A 19,956-nucleotide genomic window follows, 5' to 3' on the forward strand; every position below is an offset into this window, starting at 1 on the left:
TAAAATGTAAATATCTGAAATTACTCTAATGTTATTTATTTTATCTTATTTTTTTGTCAGAAAGTTTAAATATAATGTTATTGGACTTGTGTGATTTGAAAAAAAATCAAAATATATCTTCAAATCAACTATTACCAAAAATATTTCACAATTCACAGAGTGATTTTTTATGATTTTAATTTATTTTGGTGGGATTTACTAGTTAAAATAAAATAAAATAATCGATTATATAAATCATAATTATACAAATTATCAATTTTGGAGTTAAATCATTTATTCTTTTATCCTAGTATTAAGATCTAATCTGGTTCAATAATATTGTTAACTTAGGAAATAACCTAAACTCTACGGCCTCTTTCTTCATTATTCAATTCGTTCTGATATACATATAAATAGTATATATAAATATATATATAGATATATATAATTATTATATATATACATATATTTAATAATTCTTTTATTCATCAAATTAATTATTAAAATAGTTAAATTTAAAAAATAAATAAAAACAATCTTTTTGGATTAAATTTTAAAATTTTATTTTTTATTTTTATTTTTAATTTGGTATAAAACAGATCGGATATCCAAACAAATCTCTAGATTTTAATGAATATTCGAACTCCAATAAAAGATAGAACAAAATAGATAGTGGATATCATCCTGAATATCTGCTCTATGTCCAGTTCTAATTAAAAATTTGAAACCAAGACTTTTTAATAAACCGGTTTGAAATCGGATTTGTTTGTTTTATTATGTAACCCGATTCGTAGGTTTTTTTTTTCTTTTTTTTCTGATTCAAATTAGAAATTGGAAAACTTACAAATCGAATAATATCATATCATACATGATATTTAAGGTTAGCCTCAAATTTTAATGATGTTTTTTTTTCTTCTGCCTGAATTCCTTGTTAAAGTTCGTTTTCTGTTCGATTTTCTTTCTAGGTCAGTTTGATTTTTTTTGTTGAGATATGTTCGATTTTTTTTGTTAGGGTTCTGTTTCAAAGTTGCTACAGTGTGTTTCTAAGTTTGTTTCCTTGTTCTAGTAGTTGATTTTCATCCCACATTCGATTATTATTTTGCTTTGTAATGAATATGTTTCTTTGTCCCTGTTTGAACATGATATGTAATTTTCTCTTGATCATGAACCCGTTTATGGTTTGGCTTGTAATAATGAGTTTTACTAGCGTTATCTATTAGACTTTGTTGATATCTTGAATCTCTAAATAACAATTTGGTTTGCAGATAAAACAAGAAAAAGGTTCAACTTCTGTGGCAAAAGGCTGCCAACAAAAAATGAAAACTTGCTGTAGAGATTCAATCAGCAACCTACCAGACGAGGTTCTAGGCCAAATTCTGTCTCTGCTCCCTACTAAGCTTGCTGCTTCCACATCAGTTCTCTCAAAGCGATGGAGGAATCTGTTGCCCCTCATGCACAACCTCGATTTCGATGAGTCCATGGTCCTTTATCCAACCACAAAATCAGCTACAAGATTTCATGGTCATCAAGGCTTCGTTGATTTCGTGGAGAAAACATTTGTCCTGCTTCAAGATTCCCCCATCAAGAAATTCTCATTGAAATGGGAATCAGAGATCGATCAGCCTCGTGTCAACGGGCTGATTCACAATGCGTTACAACGTGGAATCTTAGAACTACACTTGACATCATCAATCAGTCAGTGGTGTATAGAGACTAAGTTGTTCTCGAGCAAGACACTGGTTAAGCTGACTCTATCTCTAGAATGTTATTTCAAAGAGAGGATTCAACATCCCACCGATGTGTATTTCCCTGCACTCAAAACACTCTCTCTCATTTCAGCTAGGTTTGGAGATGATGGCATGTATAAATGGCTCCTACTTAGTAGCCCTGTGCTTGAGGAGTATAATGTGTGCGATGAAGATCCTTTTAAATCGAGTTGGAAAGGATGGGTTTGCAGTTCATCCATCAAGAGAATAACCATTCTTCACCGTTCTCTCATAAGAGACGAGCACTCAATGGTTGCCATTCGGACACCTACTCTTTTGTACCTTGATTACTCTGGCTATGTCATAGAGAATTATCATGTTATACTGGATTCGCTTCTTGAAGCTAGACTTGATCTTCGATTATGGAAGTATCACACGGTATTGCATGCAATTTGTGATCATATTGAAAAGGATTGGGGTGATGCATCCCAACTCATGGCAGGGATAAGAAACGTTGTGACCCTTCACTTGTCTGCTGATTGTCTAGAGGTCATGATTTTATAGATTCATTCACTGATTGCATTATGTGTTAGTCACTTTAATAATTTGTTTCTTTGATCAATTCAGGTGCTTTATTTCTGCTGTAGATCTCTGCCGGATTTCAACAACCTCCTTACATTATCTTTTGAGAGCCATAGTGAACGGAGTTGGCAAATAGTTCCATATCTGCTCAAGAATTCTCCAAAGCTAGAAACTCTAATCATCAAGGTATGGAAACGAACAAGCTAAAGTAGATTAATACTTCTTAAAAAACTTGAATGGTTTCATTCTCGTTCAGGGTCTTGTGCACAAGATTACAAAAGGATGTGGGGATGTATGTGTTTGCGAACGTGAGACGAAGAAGAAGAAGAAGGGTTGTTGTTTACCGTGGTGTCCAGTAAAGGTGCTAAAGGTATATGGTTATGGAGGAAGTTGTGGAGAACTGAAACAAATGAAACATTTCTTGATCAACTTGAGGAGACTTGAAGTCGTGGAAATTGGGTTTCAAGTACTTGATCAGCAAGAAAAATACTTGCCACTCATCAATGACCTAATGAACCTCATCCCGATAGCTTCATCCAAGTGCAAAATCAAATTCATGATTTGATTCACTTTACATTTAGGTTAGAATGTTTTTTTTACTAGAATAATTACCACAAGATATAAGAGTTATGATGTAGTTTTTTTTTAACATCTTGCTTTATTAAAATTTATCACAATTTTAGAAGTGTTATACAAAAATAATCACGAAAGAACACATCATGATGAATACATATAGGCCGGAAATTATGGTTTCCATTTTTGTTTTTGTATTTATGATCCACTTTTCACAAGTTTTCGTTTTCCTAGCTCTATGAAACATCTAAATGATTATATCAATGTGACTAATTCATAACGAAAAATATATATGTAGATATATATATATATATATACATAATTAGGTCTGTATTCATCATCATACCAAAGAAAAAAGAAACTAGAAATAAATTACAAATTTTTTACTTTTTATGTATTTATTATATAAAAGTTGAGTTGTGTCTCACAATCTTGACACATCAGCATCTATAATTTTGATACATCAGCCAAAAAAAAAATTCAAATTCTTATTTGATGGTCAAACTTCTACTCAGATTAATTTTTAATTCTTGAAGTTGGATTTATTTATTGTGTGTTTCACATATCTTTTGGTAAAAAAAAAAAAAAAAAAACATGTCCACAACTCAAAACAGGTAAAAACTTTACATCTGTCAAAATGAATATGAAATTCGCTTTGAATTATCCTCCACTATGTTCAGTACGTACGTAAATTAATTTTTACTTTCTCTTCTGGTTCATTCTCTATCATAATTATATTAATTTGTTAGTTCTGACTCAGTTATTTAGACAATTCTTTTAAATGAAGCATCACTTGTTAGAGGTTTGAGAGCTATGAGGAGGAAGCATAGATTTTAGGAAAGCAAGAGCTGAGAATGAGAAGAGAGTTAAGGATCAGTTTAGAAAGAACATTTGGAGTTTTGAGAGTGAGGAAAATTGAGAAAATGAGGAGATGAGAGAGAAAGACAATCAGCAAAAGAAAACGACAAACGAATTGCAAATGAATGTTTTTTTGAAATAATTTGTAAATAAAAATTGCTAAATTGAAACTAGAATTGGTGAAGGATATGGGAGAAATTAGAGAGTTGTAAGTCTGAGAAGAAATGCACAGAGAAAGCTCAAGAAAGAATCACAAAAAAAGGAAAATGGAAGAGTTAAAAATGGTCGAATTGTTGAAGAAACTAAGAACATACTAGCTGTGTTGAACGAAAGGATCATGGAGCCTACTAATGGAGTGCACGGTCAAAAAAAACAAAATAGTTAATACATTAACTTATAAAATATTAATTGAAAAAAGACCCGTGTATATACACGGGTATTCATCTAGTAGTATACAAGAGTTGATGATACTGATTATTTTATAGTGGGTGAAAATTGTTGGATAAATTAAATGAAGTCTCTTAGTGAATGAAAGTAAGCACGGTAAGGTAATTTCCAAAGTTAAGACAGGAGAAGTTTTGAGTGAAGTAATTTTAAAAACAGTTCACTGCTAAAAACTCTAGATAAAAATATATAGCAAAAATCTAATTTGTGCAGAAATTTCTCAGATTATACAACCCCTAAGCCTCAGGTTGGTTCAGCAAAAGAAGCTCATCTTCAGTGAACTATCCCACGGTTAACCAATACCCTTTCAACCATAAAGTTGATTCCCATCAACAGCAGCTTACTATCCTTTCTCATGCCTTGGATTGTGAGAAGCCTCTGAAGCAGACGCATAACGAATGTGAATTCATCTAAACTGTACCATTCCAGTTGTTCCTTGACAATTGTTTCCATATCTTTGAAAGCTCTCCTAACAATCCCAATCTCCATTTTTCTTCCCACAAGATGTGTCACTGACTCTATCATCTTGTCTTCAATCTCTTGCACAGATTCAGCGTGAGATTCAATCTCTACCATGTGAATGATCGCACAGAAGGCACCTGTAAACGCCAAGACCCATCCAAAGTTATCTACCAACACCTTTCTTGGTGGGTTTAGCATTCTTCTTATCTCAGGGAGAAGTTTCTCCATCACAGGAATCACAAAGTCTTCTTCATCAAGGGGCATGTTCAAGCACCTGAAGATGTAGCATCCTCTAGTGAACTCTGTTTGCTGACAATGAGATGTAATATAGTCACGTAGATCTTCCCATGTGTCCTCCTGGACGTTGATGATCTCTTTTGCAACATGTTGCACAACTTGGCCGAGGATCTTGAACGTGTTCTCGGGGATTTCTTCTTTCCCAAGGCAAGAGATGAGCAACGGCTGGAGTTTTCTCATCACTTCAATGTCGATTGTTGCCTTCTTTGTAGTGTGATCAGAGAGTAAGACCTTGAGCATTCTGATTGCCAATTCTTGGTCCAGAACATGAAGCTTCTGTGAAACCACCATTTCCAAAATCTGTAATGACGACAAGCTCTGCAAATATTTACTCCCTTCATCCCAACCAAAACGATTAGATGAAAAATTCTCTTGTGTTTGAACGAAACAAGGACAGAATTCAAAGCTGCGTTTTCCCAATTCTGAAGTTAACTCTGACACAAAACGGTATTGATCCTCATTGTACTTATACAGGTTATTGTCTCGTGACAGGAACTTCTCGAGACCTCGAAGCAGAATTTGTCTCATTCCGTTGATCTTCTCTAGCTCAGTTGCTGACTTGACAAGAATGGTGAGAATACTACTCTTTACCGATTCATATCTATCTTCAGAATTCAACACCTGGACCCCTATTTTAGCTATAGTCTCTAAAGCTAGAAGCCAATATTCTTCTTGATCAGGATCAGCCAACATCTTCTCGGCTTCCACTACAACTCTCTGCTTAAACCGGTTGAGAAATTCCCAGTTCTTGATCGGTGGCAAACCAAGGAAGACATGGAAAGCCTTGAGAGGTTGTGTACCTGCGAGTGAGAGAATACAGTCGCTGAGCTCGTCCCATCCTCCATTGTTAAACGTCTTTACATTGTTTGCCACCAAAGAAACGATGGTTCCGAAGATCTTGGCCTCATGATATCCTTTGTGTTCTTGCCTTGTAAGGCAAGAAATCACAATTGGCTTGATTTCCTGGAGAGCGTCGAGAGAGAGTTCGATCTTGAGATTTTGAGAGATGAGAAAGATCGATCGTAATCTCAAGACTTTAATGGAAGAATCTCGATACACCATGAGAAGCTTTCGGGTTAAGCCGTCCTGGAAAGTTTTGAAGCAGAGATCGAACAGAGCCTTGGCTGTTTTGTATTCATCGGTATCTTTACGGTTGATGAAGAGTTGATCGACAAGAGTCGCTAGTCCTTCGTCGCTTGGGCTCTCCACAATTCCCCTTGCTTTAGAGTACATGAGATCACAAGATTCCGTCATTTTCCCGAGAAAAGTTTCGTCGGAGAATTTTTTTTCTGGGTTTATGGGAGGTTGAAGAAGATTTTTGTAAGAGTTTGTTTGGTATTCCTAAACTGAATATAAACCGGACTAAACCTTGATTCAACTATTGCAGAGTAAAATAATTCGTTTAATCTGAAATGTGGTTTCTTCGGCTTTTTCAATTCTTAAGGGTACGTTTTCCGTTTGTTTGTTAAATTGGACTTGACTTTACTCAAATTCTCACCATAATATTCTGAGACCCATTTTAGAACATTTATATCGGAGCATGTTTATAGCAAAAGATCTAAAAATTAATATTCAATAAATCAATAATTGTTTTCCATCTCAAAATTAGTTTATTAATTATCTTAACCTTACAAAATCTCATCATTTTTGTCAGAACTAGGTCAGTCCAAAGTCATATGATGCCTAAAACACACCTTAAAAATAATGTACTTAATCAGAACAAAAAAAAATTTACAACATATTTTTAAAATATATAATCAAAATAATGTAAAATATCATTAAAACATAATTTGTTTTGAAAATGATAAAGTAGCACAACAATAATACATTACTTATAAAAGATAATCCTCCTAGTTTTTTTCCTTCAAAATCATCTATTAGCTTCGAATAATCGAGATTCTCAGCTAACTCATGTTTAATTGATATCATTGACAATATATTCAATCGCTTTTGAGACATAGTCAAGTGTAGATAATTCTTTATGAGCTTCAACTTTGAAAAGCTTCTTTCTACACAAGTAACTGAAATCAGATTTATCAGTAATATGCGATAAGCTATCAATGTGCTTGGATAACAATATATCATCCATTCTTTTTTAAAAAAAGTTAAAATCTCGATGGCCCTTATCGTATTTTGCTGGCATCCTTCCTCTTCGATATTATAGTTCCATAAATAGATGTGTTCCATCTATATCTGAAACCCCATCATGTTCTAGAGCATTTTAGGCTTGTTACCAGATGCCATCAACTCATCATTTTTGCTGATTTTAGTTTTTTCAAACCAAATAAAAATCCAAAAATTTCCTCATACCATTGGAATTGCTCAAATCTAACCCCAATAGACATTATCGCTTGATCTACTATGTTGATGAAATAATCAATTCTAAAACGTTCTTCCGCATTTAACGGATTCTTTCATCTACACGCTCAGCCATTTCACCATATTGCTTCCTCTTTTTATCAATCATTTTGGTTTTATAGAAGATATTGGGTCAATCTCCATATCATTGGCAATTTGCATAGCTTCATCTTTTGCTTTCTCGAAACCTGTTTCTCTATAGCCTTTCAAATAATCAACAAGCCCTCCTAACTGAAAAATAGCAACCTCAAGATCCATATCCTCTTATTGCAAGGTTTTCCTCACTAACTATATTGACAGCATAAAGAAAATCATACCAAATCACCATTCCAAACACAAATTCAAACCCTCCAATTCCATGTATTTCACTTGCTGCAAGAGACTCAACATCACTATGATGTTCTAGATTATCACTGCTTTCTGCTATGTAAAACAAAGCATCTCGTATGTAAAAAAATCGTTGATTTATAATCGAGCTCAATAATAGGCCCACAACTTCTCTGAGAGTAAAGAGTGGATGATAAATCTTATTTATAATGCAGCTTTTCCTTCATATATTTTCTACATTCTCGATGTGGGACAAAACTAAATACAATACATAACTTTTTAATAAATGTTGTGGGTTTTTATTGCTGCCCCTAAAACTTTTGATATATGGGCCGCCCTAAAACCCTTGGATATTTAAACAAATCTCTAGATTTTAACAGATATTCGAGTTCCAATAAAAGTCAGAGCAGAGCAAATCATGGATATCATCCCGGCTATCTGCTTTGTGTTTAGTCCTAATTGAAAAGTTGAAACCAAGTCATTTTAATGAACCGGTTCGAACCCGATTTTTTATATTTCATTAGGTTTCTTTTCCTTTTTTCTGATTCAAATTAGAAATAGGAGAACTTAAAAAAATCGAATAATTTCATATCATACAGGATATTTAAGGTCAACCTCATTTTTTAATGATGTTTTTTTTTTCTCCTGCCTGAATTCATTGTTATGGTTCGTTTTCTGTTAGATTTTCTTTCTATGTTAGTTTGATTTTTGTGGTAGAGATATGTTTAATTTTGTTTGGGAATATCTCCGGGGTATGAACGATTCAAAACATGCTAAAAAGCAAATAAAAAGAGATCCTAGCTAAAACTTTTAGAACTCGAGCACGGTTGTATGACTAAGTCACTTTCGTCATCATAACCAACTACCGTCCACGATCCTGACCAGTAGCTTTCGTCTCTGGCCCCAGTAACAGGTGCACGCAATGTTTTGAACAAGACTCATCCACATTGATCACAACTCATCCATAGGTAGCTTTCATCTCCTATGGCAGAATTGCACTTCTCAAACAAGATCTAGCAAATAATGAAAACTCTCACAACACTATATATCTATATCAGATTATAGTTCATGACGCTACTCTCATGTATTCAAAGTAAGTTTAGAAGAAAAATTTCTAGGATTCGGTTTAATAGCTCATGCAATCTTCATCAAACGTATTGATCCCCATTGAAAATTTCCTTAAACTCAACAAGTAAACTACTCAGACATATGTAAAAAACCAAAAATATTATAGAAGAAAACTGTAAAGCAATCGATATTGAAAGAGAAATAAAAAAGGGTTCAAGATATAGATCTTTATCTCCTTAAAACTTAAAACAAACTAAGGAAATAAGAGAAACAATCTAAAGTATTCTAAAAACTATTAGCACACGGTTTAGGGTTTTTAAAACAGGTATTTATAGGTCTTCAAGGCATGCTTCATTACCACTTAGGATTTCTTTGAAGACATGAATCAAATAGGCTTTAAATTGGGCTTCTGTGGTCAGACGTTGATTCTCGGCGCCCAGGAGCTCTCTGGTCGTGGTAAATCATGTGTTGGCTGCGGTCCGGATGGCTGGTCGGCTGTTTGACTAGACTACTTGATCTTTGCATAACTTTTGATTGAACCATTGAGTTTTCCTCATGTCAAGTGTGCTGGACATCTAGCTGATCCATCTTTAAGATCTCCAAATTTGAGCTGTATCAGACGGTGAAAAGGTTTTCATTTGAGGGTGAACTTATGACGGTTTGACTCTGAGCTAAAAATCTGGTTTTCTATCTATTTTGCAAAGCTTTTATCTAAATTTCCTGAAAAGAGTCTTGAGACTACAAATACTAGAAAACGATAATAAAAACACCTAAAAGAAATAAAATCATTAGAAAAGCATTTTAAAATAACCCATAAAAGTAGTCAAAATACGGTGTTATCATGCATCTTTAAAGACACTTTTCTTTCTAATGAGAATAAGGAATTAGCCCATTCTTTGTACATAAGCCAAATTCCTGCCAAGGACGAGTTGATATGGAATTATTCCAAAAATAGTACATACACAGTCAAATCTGGTTATTGATTTTGACGACATCACCAAAATTTTGAGAATGTAGGTGCACCTCTACCAATTCCTAACAGAGATCCATTACTTAAGACGCAGGTATGGAGCCTTCAAATAATGCAAAAACTCAAACATTTTATTTGGAGAGTGTTGTCTGGAGCACTAGGGACAAATACAAGTCTAATCTCCAGAGGTGTTTGCTTAGATAAGACATGCCAACGATGCTCTTCGGAGGCTGAAACAATAAACCACTTGCTGTTACCTGCCCTATATCAGTATCGACTTGGTGAATCTCAAATCTGCCTCTATCTAGTCTTTCCTTTACAAGAAACCTTGAAGGAAATATTAAGAAGATCATAGATTTACAATCTTTCCTGTGCCTCATGGAACATCAAAAATTATTGCCACTTTGGTTAAAGAGGATTTGAAAAGCTAGAAATGAGCTTATCTTCAATAAAAAGGGTAAAATCTAAAAGGGATGTAGATTTTGCAATAACAGATGTCGCGGAGTGGTTTACGGTCTTCAATTCAGAAGGACAAAACTGTAGTCAATATAATAACACTCCTAACTTACCTGATTGTGGTTTGGAGTTCCTAGCATTGACCTACTATTGGATCCTTTAAGTGTAACTTCGATATGCAGTGTATAACCTCCAAACGAGACATGTAGTAGGGGGCTGGATAACTTATGATCATCAAGGATTCACAAAATTTTGGGGTGCTGCAACACTAATAGAAGCTTTATCATGTTTGGAGGCAGAAGGAAAAGCAATATTCAGCTGGTTTCACTGAGATAGTGAAGGTAAACTGGATCTTGTAAATATGAGATGTTTCCTGAATTTTCTACCATTATGTGTGACCTGAAAGTTGGTAAAGATTTTGGTCATCCCTTCTTCCAACAAATTCTCATATTTTCTAATGAACTCCTTTTTCATAGACGCATGCATTGTTTGATTTTGTATATGAAGATATTGTAAGGTGTCACATATATTGCACTATTTATCATACTTAAAAAATAAAATTTTAAAGTAAAAAGTAAAAGTACCTTTTCATCAACGACGATCAATTCTAGAGTCTCAATACAATACTATTCAAATACTGCTTCCACATTTTCAGATTCTTACACGCTCTCTCCATTGAGTTTTGAAAGGTTCCAATGAACTGAGATTGGTAATTGAGACCTTTTTTTTTCTTCTTTACTATAAGAGCACTATATAGGTATAGAACTATTTTTTGTAATTTGGTGATGTGAATGAGTGACAAAGAAATGTATATATAGGCATTCAAAAGTATTATGCGTATCTTTAGGTTAAATCTTTATGTAATATTTGATGGAGGTAAACATAATATTAAAATTTAAAGAGTGTAATACCGTCAATGTTAAAAGCATAATGCAGTAAGATTGAGACTATAACTAGTGTCGGATCTGAGAATTTGGAGGTCAGAAAGGCATACATAATTTAAGAAAAAATATTAATATTTTTTTTAATTAAGGGGCCAAAATATTCATGTATAACCTCGACAAAAGTTTGGAAGTTAGAGGCCAATGTTTCATCTGACTGTTCCTAGAGCCATGTCTAGAGATTTCAAGCCCATAAGCAAGCTTAAAAGAAAGACCCTCATTATCTCAAATCCATATAAAACCAATCCACACTGTTCCATCAGATCATTCTCTTTTTCATATTCATTCTTATCCTCATCTTCATCTTCCTTTTCTTTTAAACCCTCTTCATTCACTACATCCACTTTTTTAATTCAAATTATCTTCATCTAGCGTATTTATATCATTTTTCTTATTTAAGTCATCTTCATTCACCGCATTCGCATTCTCTACTCGATTTCCAAAAACACCAGGATACTCATCATCTTTTTTTATAGATTTATCAAGAGTTTTAGGTTTTTTGAAGTACCTGAATAAAGCATTCACTTGAGATTTTTTTTCTTATTCTTCTTCTCTTTTCTGTTTAGCTTTCTTTTTTTATATCCACACAATGATTTTTTAAAGTTGTTCTCAGACATCTTTGTAAAAAAGAGCTACAACAAATTAGCAAAAAAAAAAAGAAAATTATAATAAGAAAATAATTAGTAACTAGATTCTACTCCGTAAGTCCGCACAAATAATTTATTTATTTTTTAATCTAATTTTATAATACAATTTGTGTTTTATAGATAAAGTTGGTTAAAATTTATTTATTAAATTTATTTTTCTAATAAAGTTGATCACGATTATTAAAACATAATTTTAACTCGTCTATTCGATTAATCCGAAAAGGACCATGAATATAAAAATATAATTCTACCATATCCATTCATATTATCATAAAATAAATTTGTGTCATTTATTAGAAAATAATTTATCTATAAAAACACAAATTACATTATAAAATTAGATTAAAAAATAAATTTTCCGTGCGAACGCAAAAGGTAGAATCTAGTATAATTATTTTTTCTTAGTAAATTTAAGTTTGTAAATAATTAAAATTTCAAAAGGTTTAGTCATTCATTGCTCTGAAATTTTATTTCAAAATTAAAAATATTTTATCTGTTATGTTTATACTTAACTAGTAATAGTTAATATTTTTTGGTTTGCTAATCTGCTTTTATTTATGAGATTTTTATCAATGAAACAAAGAAAAATTTAAAAAAAAACACGAAGTTATTCGGTTTGTTTATTTTTTAGTCAGTTATTCGGTTTGTTTTACTATGGATGCCTGTTTATAACTTTATATTTTATTATATTTTAAAATAATCTTAAAACCTGGAATCAAAAATCAATGCCCCTAAAATAATTTCTTCAAACATAAAAAACAAAAAATATCAAACATTTCGACCATAAGTGCATTGATTCTAAGAGTATCCAAATTTTCAAAAAAAAAAAAGTTCATGTGGCATCGTTATGCTAGCTTAGCATATGTTGTAACGAGATTTTTACGATTTCTATTGATTGTATTTGTTGTACATGTTTTTAAAGATCTGAAATTTTAGTTTTGGCTTGAGGTCTCACTTATAACCAGGAAAAAAAAATATATCACCACATATCAAGACTCAAGAGCATATTGTTGGATACATCTAAACATTTATAAATTTATCATATAATTAACATAGATCAGTTTTTGGGAAACAACGACATGACTTTTTTTTTACTTAGAAATAAACCCAAAAAAAAAAAACAGAAACTTAAATAAAGAAAATGGGTAGATTAAATATCAAAGATTCAAGGACCAAACTTCTCCATATGATAAGAGGAACTAGGCACACAGTTGTTTTCGATTTTGATGTTCTTGTTTATGTGATCAGTGTCCGACGATTCTCTGCTTCCACTAATGCTGGCATTATGATTCATGTTCATAATATTATTGTTGAAGCTCTGGTTCTGCTTATTTTAGTCCTCTTGATTTATATGGTAACTGCTAAAACTGTTAGCATGTCTACCAATTGGTTGGTTTATGCAAGGATTACCAATCAAAGCATTGGATCCAACATCAAAGTAATCTTGGTGAAATGATCCTTCAGAGAATTCTAAACGATTCATTGGTGGAACACTTCGAATTGGAAGCACCATATCACCATGAATTTCAGGCAAAGAACCAAAATGGTTCCCAACAGCAACAATAGAAGAAGAAGAAGAAGGACCAAAAGTTCCAACAAAGTTGTTGGTTTCTTGAACATTTAAGAAAGGTTGGTTGTGATTAACTTGTTGGATATCAACAGAAACTACCTGAGAAACAGAAGGTTGATTTATCTTCGGACGCTTGGTTTTATGACCACTTCCACCAATGGGTATTTCCTTTAACGTTCCACCATGAGTCCAATGTCGGCGACAGTTCTTGCAGATGTAGCGCGGTTGAGACACGCTATAGTTGTTGTAATAACAGAACTTAGTGTTGTCTGAGTTACACCTTGGACACACTCGTGGCGGAGGCTTCTCTTCATTCACTTGACTGTCTCCTATAAAAACATTCGAGTTTGCCATTTCTCTAGAGAGCTATTTAGTTTTTTTTTAATGGTTGTTATGTTTTTTTATGATGTGAGGGTCTCTTCTTATATAAGCTCTTGGAAAGTGGAAATTAAAGAAGATATAAGTTTTAAATCTAGAGAGTGATTATATGAACAAAACGTGTCAATGATTGTATATTAATAAAATCTGAAGATTAATCTTCACACCAAATACTTTAGGCTAAGCTTAGTCAACAACCTAGTCTCTTTACTTTATTGGTTGTATATGAAAAATGGAGAATAAATATGATTAAATGAGCCAAATCATATATTCAGAAACAAAATCTAAAGAGATTTGAGAATATAAAACCAATTTTAGGCAAAACAAATATAATTTGTGTGTATTTTACTATAAAAATATCAGAAAATACGTAGGTACATAAGATTAATTTTCTTTATAATTTTTTATGAGTTTTTTCTATAATCTAAATTGATACAAATGGTGAGAGCTAAAAGGATGTAGAAGATTACAATATCCAATACTAAGAAAACTATAAACTCAACCACAATAAAAAATAACTAGTTTTGAAATAGACAAAACACATAAATACTTTTTATAAAAAAATAGAAATTGAGTAGTGATTCATTAAGAGAGAAAGATAATATGGTGAGCATATGTGTTTCATATTTAAAATAGATACCAATAATGAGAAGCAATATTAATGTCAGTACCAATACCAAAATCAAGAATTATAAGAGACACAACCAAAACAAGAAACTTTTTACCAAATCTTATATTTTTTCTACTAGTTGCTTTTAAATTTAGCTGTCCTTTATAACTATTTTCTACTATCAAATACTACAACCAAAATTTAGCTGCCCTTACATTCACAAGTGTTTTTCATGTCACATATGAAAAATGTGTAACAGAATAACTATAATGTATAAGGTTTATAGCGGTGAAAAAAGTGCATGAGTAGACAATACTACTAATCCTAAGAAAACAAGAACTCATATCCATATAATTTTTTTTTTATCAAGTATTATATCTTGAGAAATTCCACTAAAGAGTAAAAGAAGTTATCATAATTAAGACCCACGTTTTTAGACCCTGTCCCACACATGTGTTCACCGCAAAAAGACCACACCACCCCTACCCATGAAAACTGATTCGTCTGACCTACACGCCCTGGGTGTGTCAGATAACCGACAAGACTATCTCTTCTTATAGATACTGACGCCTTCTTTATATCCGGGGAAAACGAAAGGATAAGCCCAAATAGTGTTTTAAGCCTTCTAATACCCTATTTGAACTCCCTGGTGTGTGTCGTTCCCATTTTCTAGTTTTTTTTTGTTGTTATCCGATAAAAACGAGGGAATCTCGAATATCCGAGTTAGTCACAAGTCTCACTCTTTTCTACTTTCTTCAATTCTATTCTGCCATGACATCGTTGGAACTTCTAAAGCGGTCATATCGGCGGGAGATGAGCCATGGGGACAGCGAGTAATAACTTACCAAAAATTCAGCATAATCTCAGATCTAGTAGGTGTGCTTGAAGAAGAAGAACTGGAATTTATCCGCGAGTCGCCACTGGGAACGCTTCTGGAGATCCCATCAAAACCGGCATGGCACCTTTGGGTAGTTTTTACTCTCTCGACAGCTTGATGTTGATAGGGAGAACGAGATTTGGTTTGTTTTTTCTAGGTGGCCGATAAGATTCTCTCTCCGCGAATTCAAAATTATGACGGGACTGAACTTTGGGAGGTTACCGTCAACTGAAGCGAGGAAGCGTAAATCGTCTACATACCCAAACTATGTGAAATTGTTTAGAGAGCCATAGCGATTCTGAATCGCCAGCGGGATCTCAATAAGCAAACCTGACTTAAAATGGCCTGTTTAGTGCTCGTAGATGGGATTCTACTTCCGACCGTTCACTACCCAAGAGTCAAAGTGGTGAATGAACATGCAGAAATGACTGAGGATTCGGTGTCCTTCGTTGAGTACCCATTGGGTCGTCTCTCCTTCGACATGATGATATCTTCCATCAAGGAGAGGGAACCATGGAAACTTGTCAACGCCAATGTAGCGGTTCAAGGTATTTTTGCTGCTCTGCAATTTGTTTTGCTGAAAGCCGTTCCCTCTCTCGCCGATAGTCTGAACCAGACTAGGTCTGCTGAGCTGGACGAAGAAGACGATTTCCTGCCCCAACAGCAACAAGTCCTCCAACTAAAACTAAGTCACGCACGTGATATCGATGAAGCGGGCAAGATACAATTTAATCGTAGATAGTTTAGTTAACAGGCGTACAACATTAACTCAAATAAACGTTAGCATAACGATGGTCTAGTTATCCATATAAGTGTTATCTATATCAGCACACTGGTTAACCGAAAAATTGATTATATGGTTGTTAACAGTTAGCTAGCTATTTTAGTTAACGGACTTGTATATATATAAGTGTTAACAATGCTAGCCACAGTAACTTTTGCCGACAAATTGGTCTGACTTAGTTTTAACAGTTAACGACGACGGCATGATATATGTTATACACAACTTCGAAGGTATATATCGTACATTGTTATCAACTCCACCAGTGTCTTTGATTGCAGGACCCTGTCCACTCTCTCATTCGCCCGGATTTAGTTTTTGACGATGACCAGGAAGATCTTAGTTGTGCTGACGATCCAGTCAATCCGAAGGTCGAAAACATGTTGAAGCTCATTAAAGAAGGGTTTCAGTTCAAGAGCGAGATGTTTTTGGGTGGAAGCAAACCAGCTGAGATAGCAGGGAAGACAAAGAATAGAAGAGGCAAATCTGGCGCAGCTGTAGGCGGAAGGAGAGGGAAGACTAAGGATAGAGGTTCTGGTTCAAGCACAACAATTCCCGATGAATCTCGCATTTGGAATATCATTGAGGCGAAGTTGGCTGATCATGAAAGGGCTCTAGAGAAAATATTTACCGACCTGCTTGAGAAGAACAACAAGGTCATTATTGCTGCATTGAAGAAATTGATTACAGATAACACGGTTAACCACGAACAAGTGCCAACAGTGTCAGTTTCTGTTGAAACTTTGTCTGCTAAGGGTACGGTATCAGATAGTTCCCACACAAGCGAGAATTGCGACGAGGAGAATGCGAGCAATCATTCAACACCGGATGTGTGCGACGTTAACAACGGGGTTGGTGTTGGAAATGACAGTGATTGATTACTCGGCAGACCATGTTGACGTGGGAAGAATGGCCATATTCCAAGAGGAAGCACCTACAACTATTACCCCATCGGCTGGAAGCCCGGTAACTCAGTTACATGCAGTTTTGTTTTCTTTACATGCAAATCAAAAGTTTAGTGATTAACACCGGTAATTTGATATGCAGGCACCGGCAGCAGGAGGCCTCACTGCCCCCCCCCCTCCCCCGGTAGTAGCCCACCCCCTCTGGTGAATGACCTTGCAAATATCGCCGAGACGCCCAATGAGTGGAAGGATTGGGTAGTAATAATTATCATGGTCGTATAGTTAGCATGATTTTGCGTTATTCGGGATATCTGCGTTATCCGTTATCCTTTAATGTTATTAGTATCTTCATATAGTTATTCTTTACTTCCGATTATCGTTTCATCAATCGTTTTCTATTGGTAGCAGGAGCAAGCTATTGTTCACGATGAACCGCCCCCAAACCGCACCTCATCACATCTGGCCAGGAGTCTGGAAATGCTGAAGTATTATCGGCAGTGAGTACTTACCGTGTTATCATAGATAGCAGATAATTTTAGTTTTCTGATAACAAAAATACCAAATCATATCCTACAGATATCTGACCATTATCTACTACTGTACTAATCCAGACTCTTTGTTTGTCAGGATCAAGCTGTGGTGCAGGATGATGTTGTCTAATCCAAATTCACCGAACAAGCTAAAAGTGCGAGCCAACATGTGTCGGTTAGTATTCACGTCTTCATTGTGCGTCGGTTTATTCTTTTTTCAAACACTCTGCACTATCACTTTCCCATGTAAAACAAATTGGTTCTCAACCAGGATCCCTCTGCCATTGCTAGCGAGTCTTTCCAAGCCCCTCCAAATCCTACGGTGGTTAAAGATGGTGATCTCGGTGCACCTTCCATAAGTTTAAGACGAGGAGAGTTATGTGCTAATAAAATTACCGATATAATATAATGTACGTGTTAATTTATTTAACTCTTTGTATAGGGTAACGGAGACGATCTCCAGATGTTAACCAACCTTAGGCAACAAGAAAAAGCAAACGTCCGCGTGTGCTCTTGTCCCGTCTAGATCAGCGTTATCAGTGTGATAAAAGACTCAAGACTCTAATAGGACATGATAACAAGTCTCACTTGTAAAAGCTCCGTAGGCTAGATGAGAATGTGCACAACGCCATTAACAGCGTCAAAAGGTATGTCATATAATTACTTGTGGGTATAGCTCCCGGATGTGGCTGCTTATGTATGGAATAAACCGCAGATCAATAAGTCTAGGTAACTGTATAATGATAACACCGTATTTTGACAACTTTTATGGATCGTTTTGAAATACTTTTTCTATGTTTTTAATTGCTTTTAAGTGCTTTTATTACGTTTTTCTAGTATTTGTAGTTCCAAGACTCTTTTCAGGTAACTTTGGGAAAAGCTTAACAAAAAGGATAGAAAACCAGATTTCAGCTCAAATTTGGATCGTCCGATCCAGCTCAAATTTGGATCGTCCGATCCAGCTCAAATTTGGATCGTCCGATCCAGCTCAAATTTGGATTGTCAGAAGTTTACCCCCGATTGAAGGCCTTCTCACCGTCCGATCCAGCTCAAATTTGGAGATCTTAAAGATGGAAGTATAATCTTTCCAGCACACTTTACAGCTTAGCAATCCAACGGTTCAATCAAAAGATACGCGAAGAGCAAGATGTCCCGTAAACCAGCCGACAAGCGTTTCTACCCGCGGCCAACAGGCCCTTCTCCGCGGTCACAACCACCGCGACCGCGGCCAACCATCCCTTCCCCGCGGTCACGCACATCCCGACCGCGGCCAGCTAACTCCGACTTTAAAAGCCCATTTCTGAAGCCCGTATCATTTTCCCATCCTCAATTTCGGAACCCTAGACACCAGAGAGTATTGGAGACTATACATACATGTCATTTAGGTCGTTTTTAAGAAGAGAAGAAGAGAGACGAAATACTTTACAAAAATTTTACGTTAAGCTTTTTTTTTAGGTTTTAGGGAGAGAGAGATCTGTTTCTTGAACCCTTGTTCTTTCTTTTCAATTTTGGTTTCTATTCTACCTTTTCAATATGTTTTTGATTTCGTTTATCATGTCTGAATAGTTTTATTGTTGGGTCTAAGAGATTTTCGATGGGGATATATATGTTCGGTGAGGATTCCATTGGCTTTTGAGCCGAATCTTAGAACGTTTTCTTCTGAATTCGTTTTACTGCATGAGAGTAGCGTCATGAACTACAATCTGATCCAGATGCTTGGTGACACGAAAGTGTTCATCCGGTGTCAGATATAGTTTGGGAGAGCAAAACAAACATAGGAGTGGAAACCTACCTATGGGCGATTTGTGAATGCTGACGAGTCTTAAACATAATGCACCTCTTCTTTTCCAGGGCCAGAGTGGAAACCTACTGGTCAGGGTTGAGAGAGATAGTAGTCTATGATCACGACAGTGGCGTATTCATACGTCCGTGACTCCAGTTCGAAAAGTTTAAGCTAAGATCTTATCAAATTTACTCTCTAGCAATGTTTTGAATCGTTCGTACCCCTGAGAAAACTTCCCTGAACCCCAACGCTTTATTTCTTATTGATTTACACCGATTTTTATTCAAGCTTTAGTCTAGTATCTTTACTCTTTCAATCGATTTTCATTTAAGCAATTAGGTTAGCTGTTTTTCTCGTTTTTACCTGTTTTCGTTAAGTTTAGTTATTAGGTCATTTTAATTACCGTATTTTCTCTTTAGGATTCGTTTTTACGTTTTAAACACATCACCAAAACCCTCACAAAACTCGCATGGTTCTAGACTTCCTTACTTTATATTTTTTTTGAAGGCTTTTGCAGGAAAGATCCTCCTTCCCTGTGGATTCGATCCCTAAGTACTACAATCGATCAGCTGTGCACTTGCGGTTATTGATTTCATTTAGGGTAAAACTTGACACCCTCACACACGACAAGCACATCATATAACTTTATCCAAGAGAGAGTTAGCGGATTTGCTTGAAAGGAAAAAAAATCCTCTTGCTAAGGTAACCTCTTTATCCGCATCCCCCAAATATAGCAAGCTTCACACTAAATATAGAGTCTATTTAACATATCACGTTAACCTGATTGTAGGTAATGGTTGCTCTTATAAAATTTTCCCGTTACATGCTGAGGAAGGACATTGAAGATGGCGTGG

At 34.9% G+C, this 19,956-nt stretch overlaps 4 protein-coding genes across 4 annotated transcripts; 1 reads left to right on the forward strand and 3 right to left on the reverse strand.

Annotated features, from left to right (window-relative positions):
- The first annotated feature begins 1,295 nt into the window (after window positions 1–1,295).
- LOC18029508 (F-box/LRR-repeat protein At1g48400) lies at window positions 1,296–2,832 on the forward strand. Its single transcript, XM_006414721.1, has 3 exons — window positions 1,296–2,234; window positions 2,313–2,453; window positions 2,524–2,832. The coding sequence occupies exons 1-3, from the start codon at window positions 1,296–1,298 to the stop codon at window positions 2,830–2,832; spliced, it is 1,389 nt and encodes a 462-aa protein (XP_006414784.1).
- Window positions 2,833–4,415: 1,583 nt separating this feature from the next.
- Window positions 4,416–5,081, reverse strand: LOC112082042. The gene has a single exon (XM_024149129.1). The coding sequence runs from the start codon at window positions 5,079–5,081 to the stop codon at window positions 4,416–4,418; it is 666 nt and encodes a 221-aa protein (XP_024004897.1).
- Window positions 5,082–5,118: 37 nt separating this feature from the next.
- Window positions 5,119–6,155, reverse strand: LOC18029739. The gene is made up of 2 exons (XM_024149130.1): window positions 5,297–6,155; window positions 5,119–5,201 (listed from the first exon to the last, which is right to left on the reverse strand). Exons 1-2 carry the CDS (start codon window positions 6,153–6,155, stop codon window positions 5,119–5,121), a joined length of 942 nt encoding a protein of 313 aa, XP_024004898.1.
- A 6,846-nt stretch (window positions 6,156–13,001) lies between these two features.
- Window positions 13,002–13,592, reverse strand: LOC18029740 (dof zinc finger protein DOF4.3). Its single transcript, XM_006414723.1, has one exon. The coding sequence runs from the start codon at window positions 13,590–13,592 to the stop codon at window positions 13,002–13,004; it is 591 nt and encodes a 196-aa protein (XP_006414786.1).
- Window positions 13,593–19,956: the final 6,364 nt, after the last annotated feature.

The sequence above is a fragment of the Eutrema salsugineum genome, unplaced genomic scaffold (genome assembly GCF_000478725.1).
Source record: "Eutrema salsugineum unplaced genomic scaffold, Eutsalg1_0 scaffold_1, whole genome shotgun sequence".
Lineage (NCBI taxonomy): Eukaryota > Viridiplantae > Streptophyta > Magnoliopsida > Brassicales > Brassicaceae > Eutrema > Eutrema salsugineum.